General features: G+C 41.5%; 1 protein-coding gene across 2 annotated transcripts in view; it reads left to right on the top strand.

Annotated features, from left to right (window-relative positions):
* Nucleotides 1–10,060, top strand: part of camk1da (calcium/calmodulin-dependent protein kinase 1Da) — a 48,187-nt gene extending 38,127 nt beyond the window's left edge. For both annotated transcript variants that reach the window (XM_058077366.1, XM_058077367.1), the window contains 5 exons: nucleotides 2,562–2,674; nucleotides 4,402–4,480; nucleotides 4,583–4,670; nucleotides 4,786–5,011; nucleotides 5,658–10,060. In XM_058077366.1, coding sequence (XP_057933349.1) covers nucleotides 2,562–2,674; nucleotides 4,402–4,480; nucleotides 4,583–4,670; nucleotides 4,786–5,011; nucleotides 5,658–5,782 — 631 coding nt within the window. In that variant the 3' untranslated portion in view covers nucleotides 5,783–10,060. The remainder of the gene's footprint in view (nucleotides 1–2,561; nucleotides 2,675–4,401; nucleotides 4,481–4,582; nucleotides 4,671–4,785; nucleotides 5,012–5,657) is intronic.
* Nucleotides 10,061–12,105: the final 2,045 nt, after the last annotated feature.

The raw sequence follows: 12,105 nt of genomic DNA on the forward strand, positions 1-12,105 counted from the left end.
CTTTCATCCACACATTGTTAATTTAACATTTTCTTGAAAGTTTCTTTCCTCAGAATGACTTAAAATTGTCATAATTGTTTTTTTATTACGACGGTTTTGTTGTATTTTTGCTGCTGTTGCCATAGGGCCAACAAAAATGGCCCCCCGGGCCGCACTTTGAACACCCCAACCATAAATCATGCAGTTGCTGTTAATTAAAGCTCACATATACTGTATGTGGGCTGCACGGCGGACAAGTGGTTAGCGTGTAGGCCTCACAGCTAGGTGACCCGAGTTCAATTCCACCCTCTGCCATCTCTGAGTGGAGTTTGCATGTTCTCCGGTTTCCTCCCACATTCCAAAAACATGCTAGGTTAATTGGCGACTCCAAATTGTCCATAGGTATGAATGTGAGTGTGAATGGTTGTTTGTCTATATGTGCCCTGTGATTGGCTGGCCACCAGTCCAGGGTGTACCTCGCCCCTCGCCCAAAGACAGCTGGGATAGGCTCCAGGACTCCCCGCGACCCTTGTGAGGATAAGCGGTAGAAAATGAATGAATATGAGTATGTGTATGTGTATGTGTATGAGTTGATCTCTATGCATGAGCGAGTGTGTGCTAGGTGCAAAGATGATGATGTTGCTCGGCGCCGTCATCAGAGCCAGATGCAGCTCTTCATGATGACCTTATATAGAAATGGATCCAGATGCATTTTTCTGGTTGTTCTTTGTTTTGCCTTTTGCTGCAACCATCTCACGCAATCACTCATACAGAATCAGAAATCAGAGGGTTTATTGCCAGGTATGATCAAACACATACTAGGAATTTGTTTTGGTGAAGTAGGTGCAGACACATCTATTAAAAAAGAATGAAAAATACAAAATATACAGAATAAACAGTATAAATATATGTACACAGTCTGTTTTTTGTTTGTTATTCCGGAAGTGCAGTCTGATTGTTTTTCCTAAGAGTCCAAAACTGGGCGTTAACGTAACACATATAGTGAAAGTGTCATAGTGGCAGGATGAGGCAGGGTTGGGTTGTGAAGAGTGTCAGGGGGGGTTCCGGGCCTTGTTGATGAGGTATTGGCGGAACAAAAAAAATGTAGTTGGTTAATTGAGCATGTGTGTGACATACTATATTCCACTGTAATTATTTAAGTCTATGTTTGTGTTTACGTCTGTCTGTGTGTTCTCCACCTGACAGAGACTAGGTGCCAGAAGTCAGAGGTCAGTAGCAGGTTAACAGGACACAGAAAAAAAGTTGTATGTGTTTTTGTACTCAAAGAGAAAGACTGCCTCCCTGCTGCCAATTTGCACAATTAGGTTGGCGATTTAGACCTTGTTAGCTTTTAGCTGCAGCTCAGGTGGAAGGATCACATCAGGTAATCAGCCATGATAATCACCTGGGATTCTGTGTGTGTGTGTGTGTGTGTGTGTGTGTGTGTGTGTGTGTGTGTGTGTGTGTGTTTGTGTGTGTGTGTTCACTTGGAAAGTAGGTTAGGTGAATGACAGCCAATTTCATAGTGTGGATATTAGAATGCATGTGCTCATTCAGGTGGATGTGACCAGGTTGAGTCCGTCACCTGAAGACAAACCAAAGGAAAGACTTTGTTCCTCACAGCAGGCAACCGTCCTGTTTTCTTCAGACTTTTTACTTGTGTGTGTCTGTGTGTGTATTGATGGGGAACGGCATTTTAATGACTTTTTATGAAAATCTCTCGGTGCATGCAGAGCTTCGGTAATGAGGTGCAGATGATGTTTTGGTGGATCGGCATTAATTTGATCGTCTCATTAGGGAGGTTCTAACGGTAGATTGAGGCAATTTGTGTTCAGCACTTAATCTCATGTCATCTTGATTAAGGTGATGCAGGTAACTAGTGGCAAGGGTGCCAGTGCAATTTGGGCTAAGTCGGTGATGTAAGCTCATATGGGATATGGCAAAAATACTGTTATTACAGTATGATAGTGCTTCTACATATACAGTACGTATTTATTTCCACTGTTTATATTCATCAGTGTTTTATATATACAGCATAAATGTCCATTTAAGGACGTGGGGGTCACTTTCATTCATTTTTGTCATCATCATTTTTCATTCATTCATTCATTTTCTACCACTTATCCTCATGAGGGTCGCGGGGGTGCTGGAGCCTATCCCAGCTGTCTTCTGGCGAGAGGTGGGGTATACCCTGGACTGGTCACCAGCCAATCACAGGGCACATATAGACAAACAACCATTCACACTCACATTCATACCTATGGACAATTTGGAGTCGCCAATTAACCTAGCATGTTTTTGGAATGTGGGAGGAAACCGGAGTACCCGGAGAAAACCCACGCGTGCACGGGGAGAACATGCAAACTCCACACATAGATGGCCGAGGGTGGGATTGAACTGGAATAATACAGTATAAGAAAATATTGACTATTATAGAAAAGGTTGAAGTACACAATCCACGAGCCTTCAGAAAAGTGTTCTTTGATCATCTAATTAAGTGATGTAAAGCAGTAAACGGAAGTACCACTTATATTCCTCACCCCATTGTGAGATTATTGAAATCCAATATTTCCTGTCTACAGGCTGTGCGGCTATCCTCCCTTTTACGATGAAAACGACTCCAAGCTGTTTGAACAGATCCTGAAAGCAGACTACGAGTTTGACGCACCCTACTGGGACGACATATCGGACTCAGGTGATCCTCTTCCTCCTTTCCCTTGACCACTTGCATCCTGTTCGGTGCAGCACATATGGACCCCACAGCGCCTCTGATGTAACTTGGAATAAATCAGTGCGGGAATGTGTGCGGTCATTTGAAAGCGCCTGCTTTCGAACAGATGGTGTTCAGAACCCGCCAAAACCTGCCAAGACGTATATGGGGTATACACTGCACACAACAGGGTGATCATTTTGTCAAACATGTGTCCCTGCTGCGTCGCTTGTGTTATTTATTCTGACAAATACACCACATGACACACCACTTTTTTTTTCATTTCTCCCACAGCTCACTGCGCTGTACAAAACATCCACTATAACCTTTGTGTTTTTAGTGGAAACACCACAAAATTTGTTACACACGTTTAGGGACTGGCAATCCCTTGTCAAGGTTGTTTGAAAAACAAGGCGGCCATCAACCAAAACGTCTTTGCAGGGACTTGGCAACTAAAAGTCACTGACCATGTGTCATGTACTTTTAAAATGACCGAGTCAAAATGATCTACCCACTACAAAAATGCAAAACATCTATTTATTTTCAAATGTATTGAGGATTATTTGTATGTACAATGTATGTTGATGTACCTTACATAACCAAATGAGCCAATATTGCAAAACACACATAATTAACTATTAACATTTTTTGTAATTACCTGAGTTTACTTTGATGACTTGCACTGAATTGAACCAGCCAGGGATGCATAGTCCGGACAGTAGCTGCTGATAGACAGCCTCAAGCACACTTCCAAATGTTTATCAGTCATGGATAATATCCGTATCATAATATCCGTATAATATTCCATATCCGTATGGAAATGATATGTTTTTGCCTTTTTACTTGGTCCAGCTACTTCACTCATTTTAGTGACCATAAACTTTAGCGAGGGCTTAAAATCTGACGCAATTCGCCGACTAGCTTAGCACTTTGCATCGTTGTTTACGCATGAGCGGTGACCTAAAGGTCAAAATTCAGTTGTCATCTGACTGGTTGTCCTGTATGTCAATCAAGTGACGGCATTGACGCTGGGATGATATTTTTTTAATGTCACGCCGCGATCGACCAGCGATCGACCAGTACCACCTCCGTGATCGACCGGTAGATCGCGATCGACTTAATGAGCACCCCTGGTCTAATGAGTCTAGAACTTTGTGGATACCTTTTATGACATGTATGCTAGCATGACTTCCCAAAGCGTTTTGAGCATAGTCTCCATTTCTAATATTTCTGTAATTTTTTTGTGAATATTTTGTAACATTTTCTGTAAATATTAGGATAGAAGTTTTAATTATTTTGGTTCTGTACAGTACCACAATTAATTTTAAATGAATATGTAGCTAAAGTGCAGACTTTCAGCTTTAATTCAGTGGGTTGAACAAACATATTTCCAATAATTGGTTGAAAATCCTTTGCTGGCAGTGACTGCCTGAAGTCTTGAGCTCACTGACATCACCAGACGCTGATCTTTAATGCTCTGCCAGGCCTGTAAAGCAGCCGTTTGCAGTTGCTGTTTTATTTTCGAGGCAGAATGTTTTGGGTCATTGTTCATCTGTAGTACAAAACCCCAGCATAATATAATTTAGCATCATTGTTGTGATATCTGTGATATTTTGTCCCATGATCTTTTTTTTTGGCTGATAGCGCCTAGTTTACAGCAGATTGTAATCCTGTGTTGTGGTTTCTATGTGTACTTCTTTTCATTTTCCCAGCCAAGGATTTCATTAGCAGTCTAATGGAAAAAGATCCAAGCCAGCGTTTCACATGTGAACAGGCACTCCGACATCCCTGGTGAGCAACACACACAGACAATCACAGTGGCAACGGCAAACAAAAGGATATTAACTCGATAGAGATTGTGATGCACTAACAGAGTATTTGCTTGTGTGTCAGGATCGCTGGAGATACAGCTCTCTGCAAGAACATCCATGAGTCTGTTAGCCGGCAGATCAAGAAGAACTTCGCCAAGAGCAAATGGAGGGTAAATTTCCTGTCTTTCCTTCAGGCTCTGCTGATATATGACGGGAAGATGAATCACTTTGCAGTATAAAGACTACCGTAAATGTTTTCTCTTGTTTTTCCAACCTCCTCCTCAGCAAGCGTTCAACGCCACGGCGGTGGTTCGCCACATGAGGCGGCTGCAGCTTAGCAGCAGCATGGGGAACAGCGTGGACTCTTCCAACCCACACAGGCTGAGCCAGAAGCTGGCACAAGGTCCGAGCCAGGTAGACCGGAACCGGCCGGCTCAAAGCCAGAGCGCCGGCTCAGCAGCGAGTCAAACTTCATCCTTTGATAACAACATGACAGCCCCACGCAAGGAATGTGAGTAGCACACATTCGTATCGGTATCATTTTTTTCTGATGATATTCACACATAGCCACAAACTAGCGAAGTAAGTCCGTGGTGTGGAATTAGTTCCAAGTTTCAACTTCATGAAATGGTCATGAAATCTGGTGTGGTGGTGACTGGTTGAGCCACCTTGAGCCACCTGAAGGACATCACAGGCCCCCTGCTGGACCGCTTGCTGTTTGCCTTAACCATGATGCAGTCCACATTCTGGATCACCTCAACTCCCCAGGAACCGATGCAAGGATCCTGTTTGTGAACTTCAGCTCGGCGTTCAACACCATCATCCCTGAGATCCTCCTCCAGAAGCTCTCCCAGCTCAGCTCTACCAGCTTCGGGGAGTATTATATCCATATTCTGTGAAACTCCCGAGGTTTGCAGACCACATGACAGTCATTGGTCTCATTCAGGACGGCAAGTCTGTGGACCAGCTGATCCGCGAGTGTGGTCAGAACCATCTAGAGCTGAACCTATCCAAGACTGTGGACAGTGGACAATGTCCCAGACTATTAGTCACACATCCACTTACTGAAACGTCATTATATTATTCTCCCTTTTGCACAATTGAATTTGTTCCTTGGTGTTAAAAAGGATGATAAATTGTGTTGTTGCCTTCTCCAGGTGTCCCCACCCCTGCCACTCCCTGCAGTCTGGCATCTGCAGCCGCTGCTCCCGCAGCAGGGGCGGAGCTAAGCCGGCCGCACCCCTCGGTGGTCCCCGCCCCGGTGCTCACGGAGACAAAGTGACGCCAGGTCTTGCGGGGGACCAGCTGGGAGGCCACAGCGCTGTGAGGCGGAGGGACGCAAGGATATGAAGGAGAGCAGGAGAGGAAGAGATTGGCCCTCTTGTTTCAACTTTTTTTGTCTCCTCACTGAACTTCTTCATGGGAGTGTCCCCCCTCCCCCCACCCATCACCACCACCACCTCTTCCTCCTCCTGCCCCTCAACTGGTTCCTCGCCCTGCTCTAAGGAGAGCAGAGGACTGAGATTTGTACACACGGGGCCACAGTGTGTGTTCAACCCCACCACATCACTGACTCTCACTGAGCTGCCTGGCGCTGTGTCACATTAGTCAATGTCAGCTTGCCTCTTGAACCTTGTCTTTCCGTCGCCACTTTTATTTCATTTTTTTCTCTGAAACTTGGGTTTGACTGTTGGCAACTGGAATGTTTTCGTGTTTCTATGACTGCTGTTCATTCATAGAGGTTGTACTTTTGAAAAAGCCATCACTGTCAAATTATCAGCGCTGCATCGGTAGAATTACTGTAAATAAAGAAGGCCATAATCGACAGGTCACCACTACCTCATGCAAATTACCAGCTTTCAACTCGTAAATCCCTAAATTGAGTCCAGGTGGTTTCCCATAATCCCCCATCCACAACATGACTACTATTTAATGTGCATCTTCCTGCTGTGTGTCCAAAAGCGTTCTGGTCCCTTCGTCTCCTCCATTTGCGTTGACTCATGTTGCACACAAAAGCAACAATGTTTATGTTTGAAATGCTACACTTAGCACTTTTAAGCCCTTTTTTTGTTTAGGCTTTCTTGTCTATTTGTGTTTGTGCTTTAAGAAGTGCTTTAAAAGTACCATATGACTGTTGAGAGGGAGAATCATGAGTTAGAGTATTTTGCACAGAAATTCAAACGCCACCCACCAATGTTTATCAGACAGGAAGTCGAGATTGTATTGTACTTTTTTAATTTTTTTTTTTTTTTTACTTTAAAAGAAAATTCTTGCTTTTTAAGGCACTCATAGATTGTTAAACATACAGACGTATGACGGACAAACACGATATCAGGGGTGTCCAAAGTGTACTTCATTTTCAGCCCGCAACTCATTTTTATTGGCATATTTAAAAAATAAATTGCATCATTAATGATGACTATTATAAGATATTGCACTTGCTTTGCCACCGATAACAAAAAGCTAACATTTTTTTAGTATATGTTTACCTACTTTACAATAGATTTAAAGGGGATCTATTCTGCTTTTTCAAACTTTTCTGACCTATAAATGTAGTTAGAATGTTAGTATTCTCCTGTTAAACGATGCCAGAGTTTCAGATAATGAGGTTTGCACATTTGGAAGTGAGCCCTGAAAGAACTTTTGGATGGCTCAAAATGCTCGGTTTCAGAAGGCGTGGTAAAACTTCCCCTTTGTGACATCACAAAGGAGCAGACTTCCTTATATGGGTGGGGCTGTAAGCCAAATAAGCTCTCTGCCCTCCCCCAATCTCTGCTTCTCCCACCCTTCCCCAAGCACTCCTTATCTGTTTACCTTTTAATAGCAATGACTCGTACGGGAAAGCCACATTTGTTTGGTTGGAGTTCCTGATTCCCTACTAGCAAAAGAAATACATTTTAATCTGTCAACGGCTCAGAGTCAGAAGAGCAAGCAGTAGGTAACAGTTTGTCAGTGTTCGAACTGTGTTTAGTTTGTGTAAGTAATGGAGCAAAAGTGTTTGTCTGTAGCGTTATAGCATTATTAGCATTATAGAGTGTGTATACAGTCTCTACTTCCAGATCGGATTCATTATCCAACACACATGGCTGTATGTTAAAAACAGATCTTTTAACGAGTTTTTCAACTATATACTTTTTTTATACGATAAAGTTAGGTTTGCAGCTAGCACCACAAACCGGAAGTTCTTCTAAGCACTTGGGAGTATGACCAACCACAGCGGAGTGGGTGTGCCTGCTGCCGGGCAGTGAGTTTCTTTGGATTTCATGCATCCCGCGAAAACTGTCTTTTAATGAAATAAATACAGCTGAATAGGTGCAGATTCTGGAAGAACTTGAAAGCTTTCTGTGCTGGTTAACGTGTGTAGCTGAGCATAATAGGTCTCCTTTAACATCATTAATGCACAAAATGTATCAAAGTGGCCCCCGCATTCTTCAGGTTTTCTGTATGCGATCATAAGTGGAAACAGTGTGGACACCCCTGCGCTATATGGACAAAAGCGCATCGTCAATACCCCTTAACTAACCTGATTTGTTGGTGCATGGATGATATACTAGATGTGGACAAGCTCCAAAACGTCTTCTCAAAAGGCTGCAAAGGGAGACCAAGCTCATATTTTCTTCCATTTTCACTCGACATTATTTTGTCCATATAGTGTACAGAATGGTTTTGATGATGTACATAACTTATCACGCGTTTTTCTTAGTCTTTTGCCTTCATAATTGTCCAAATTAGATGATGATTGTCCCTCGCCTTTCTATTGAAGCCATGATTTTTGCCGCTGCACCCAGTTCAGTCATGCTCAGGGAAAACTGCAGCTGCACTGTGTGCTGGCGGCTTCCCTGGTTTAGTTTCACTTTCAGTCCATTTGTGTGCTGAGGGCAGCATGTAGGCATGCCCAGGATAGAATTACAGTATGTTTGGTTTAATCAGATCAGATAACCAGAGCTATAAAAGATAGTGAACATGACTACCAAGCAGAATAGTTCAGTTCCATTAAGTATCTGATCTGTATAGACCGCTATTTGGTACCCTCTGTTGCAGTTCCAACAACAGTGGTGAGGTTGGCTTTCAGGTTGGCTTTCAGGTTGGAACTAGATGCAGTCAGATCAGGATTTACCATTCCGAACCTCACCAAGGTGAGCGTAACTGTTCTTGGTCAAAATGCTGCATTCAAGTCAGCTGTGAAGTTGGAAATATTGGCGCTTATTAGGTTTTGTGGTGTAAACAAAGAATAATAGGAGCTTAAAGGGATTTGATGTCATGTCTACTGGGCTGTAATAATGGGAAAAACATATTTACAAAGTCATAAATAGGTTTTCTATGTTTTAACTACATCAAATTTTAACCAACATTGAATCTGTATTGTTAATTAATATTGAATCCTACTTCATCTGTAACCAATTAACCGCAATAAACAAGGCGCCGCAGCAATGCATTTTAGTGAAGCTGCGGTTTACACCAATTTAGTGGTTGGAAATGCCAGACTTTCTAGTTTTCTGGAATGCAGCATTAAGACTTGATGACTTGATTCCATTATATTCCAAAACATCAACACTTCACACATATCCGATTGTCATTAGTTGCTATCCCTTTATTGTGAATATGTAGCCAAAGACAAGAATATTAGGTACATCTGAGAACATTTGATAGATTTTGTATGATTTGATATGATAGCTACTGTTAGTTGCCATCTTTTTGGGGATATTTCTCCCCTGTAAGAGTGCTACTGACGAATGTCACAGCATGACAGGTCCTCAATTGGGCAAAAACCCACCATTTGTGAGACTTTTGTGATATTTGTGAGTTCTTAGTTCTGTTTTTTGGTCATGGTGACATACTTTGTGAGCTCCAAAATGCCCTATAGTTGTAAGTATTTATGCAAATGTTTAAAGCCACCGCATGTAGGTTAACCTGTATATTCCCTAAGCCTACTTTGTCCTGTGTACTTGTCTTCATGAACGCACTTGTCCTTTTAGCGTGTCTTTAAATGCTGTTAAATGTTGTCTCAGTAATTGTCTTGACAAAGTTTGTTTTTTTTTATTCAAATGTGAGTGTGTCAAAGTAGCAACATTTTATTCCGGAAAAAAAAATCATGTTTTCTCAGAGGAAATCAACTTTGCCGTTACCTTCATTTAAAAAGATGACATAAGGGCTTTATTCCAACGTAATCTGATTATTCATCATGACCCTGTACACTGTACATACAAACATTGATTGCTATGCATTGTCAGAAAATCCTGAAAATAAACTATATTTATTGAAAGTTTGGCACGTTACAGGGAACAAGTGTCCTTGCTAGAATTGAATCCAAATTAGTTTTTTGTAAATTCTGACTAGATTCTCACAATGCCCCTTTGACCTACAAGTTCAAATCCCTACATTGTAAATTGATTGTCAGGGAGGGGGCGGGGTTGCAAACTGAAATAATGTGATGTGGTGCACATCAGTGAATGTTCTGTGAGCTTTTGTGTCATTGCTTTCTGAATGAAATCCTCCGTGTCAAAGATGCTTGTGTACAAAGATTGTGAATATAAATTATAATTTTCAAGATATTTACAAATGTTTGGCTGTTGTGGCTTGAAGGTTGGGTGTGTGTGTGTGTGTGTGTGTGTGTGTGTGTGTGTGTGTGTGGTTCAGGCTGTTCATTGTATCTGAAATGTCAAGACAGGGCAAGGTGGAGGGCGAGGGCGAAAAAATCAGTGTTCTGATACCATATCGGTGTCTGTCCATCTGCAAACAAAGTTTAATGATCTCAGGCTTACGTTTTTTTCCATTGGCCAAAGCTGTGACAACTCAGAAACGCAATGTTATGGAACTGGAGCGGCTCTCATCTATTTTGCCTTCAAGCTCATGCATAATGGATGTGTTTGCATTAACGTATATGCTCTTGTATCATTTTAGTGGCTGTCTTGTGTAAAAATGAAAAGTTCGCAGCACCCACCTCAAATTAAAACAGTCACATGATAAGAGTTTCAGTTCTACAAACATGAAAATGAATGTATTTAGGATAGTACAGGTTGCTGAAATGAATGTATTTAGTAAAGTACAGTACGAGGTGCTGGTTTATTTCATGTAAGGTGGCACATAATGGCTGACCCTAGCTATTAGCTATTTCATTATTTGTTTCGCTAAAAAGGCCATTCCCTGAAAAAAGCAAACTCGGGTAATCTGGCAAGAACAAATAACCAAGGAAAAGCTAAAAAAAAAAACTGTATCTACATTCCACATACTACATTAACATTTATCTTTTTTGTATTATTTTGCGACTTTGAAATAGCCAGCTTGTCTTGTGTGTGCTACGCTAAAGCATGCTAGTTTGCTAAAAGATGCTAAAGGCTTGTCAACATTGTTGAGTACTCGACTAAAAATGAGCTACGTCAATAAAAGTACGTTATGACAGGTATGTGATTGTGAACACAAATCATTTCCAATTAGAACATTTCTGTTGTCTCAAATGTAAAAGTTAGCCTTAAGGCTATTTTAGCATCCATGTTTTTATTGATCACATTCTGGATTAAAGCTGTATAATTTAAGTGAGTCAGTTTTGCTTCATGATTTACAGTGCAACCTTGGTTAACGTCATTAATTTCTTTCAGGAAACGGACACTAACTGAATCAATTATCCAGAAAGCCGAAAATGTTTACACAATGTTGGTCACCTTCACAAGAGCAAGAGTTATTGCTACCCTCTCTAATTGTGTTTGTAAAATACAGTAAATACAGTTGGGTGCATAGTTTCAAATAGTGATTAATCATGATTAATTTGAAAACTGATTAATTTGATTAAAATGTATAATCATTTCACAGCCCTGTTTTTTACAGGTTTACATTAGAAAACAATTCAAAATGCGTCTAAATACTGTACATAAATGAGATTACTTTTACCTTCACTGAAGGCGCGACTGTCCCCAAAGACACGATGTGACAGTGAGATCAACCACCACCACTTTCCTGTTTTGACATGTGTTGGGGGCTTTTTTTTAATTCACTAGTTTCTCACCTCCAAGGAAGGACATTTCTGTGAATAAATGTTAACCAAAAAACAAATTTACCGGCGTGGTTGATAACCAAGGTTCCACTGTATTTGTTATATGAGGCAATGCAGGTAGGGAAGCACATGGAATTAGATCTGGAATTCAATTGTTTGGAAGACTGAAACTCTTAACGTGGTACTTGTGTAGGTCCGACATCTCACTGTCTGTCTCTGTTCTTCAAAAATCTTGCATTTTCCCGTGAACTCCCATCTGGTGGGCCATCGTCACGCTCGACAACACCCTCGTAAAGCGGGCACTGCCGGCTGCATCGATGACGATGATGATGATTTTGTGTGTCCATGGGGCTTGTATATCGGATGCCTTTCGACAATCATGTGCACATATCAGCATTCCCATGATAACACGGGCTGGATTTTGTTTTGTTCTTCTCTCCTGGAATAAATCCTGAATGATCACTAAAGCATATTGTTTTTTCTTTCATGTATGCATTTTCCCAGAAACTGCAAATTTCATATTCAGGTGCTAATTGTGCTTTTTCTTTCCTCCGGCAGGCTTGGGAAGATAAAGCAGAGTTTATCATCGCTTTTCTGCGTTGAGTGAAAGGTATTTA

This window comes from Doryrhamphus excisus, chromosome 7 (assembly GCF_030265055.1).
Source record: "Doryrhamphus excisus isolate RoL2022-K1 chromosome 7, RoL_Dexc_1.0, whole genome shotgun sequence".
Lineage (NCBI taxonomy): Eukaryota > Metazoa > Chordata > Actinopteri > Syngnathiformes > Syngnathidae > Doryrhamphus > Doryrhamphus excisus.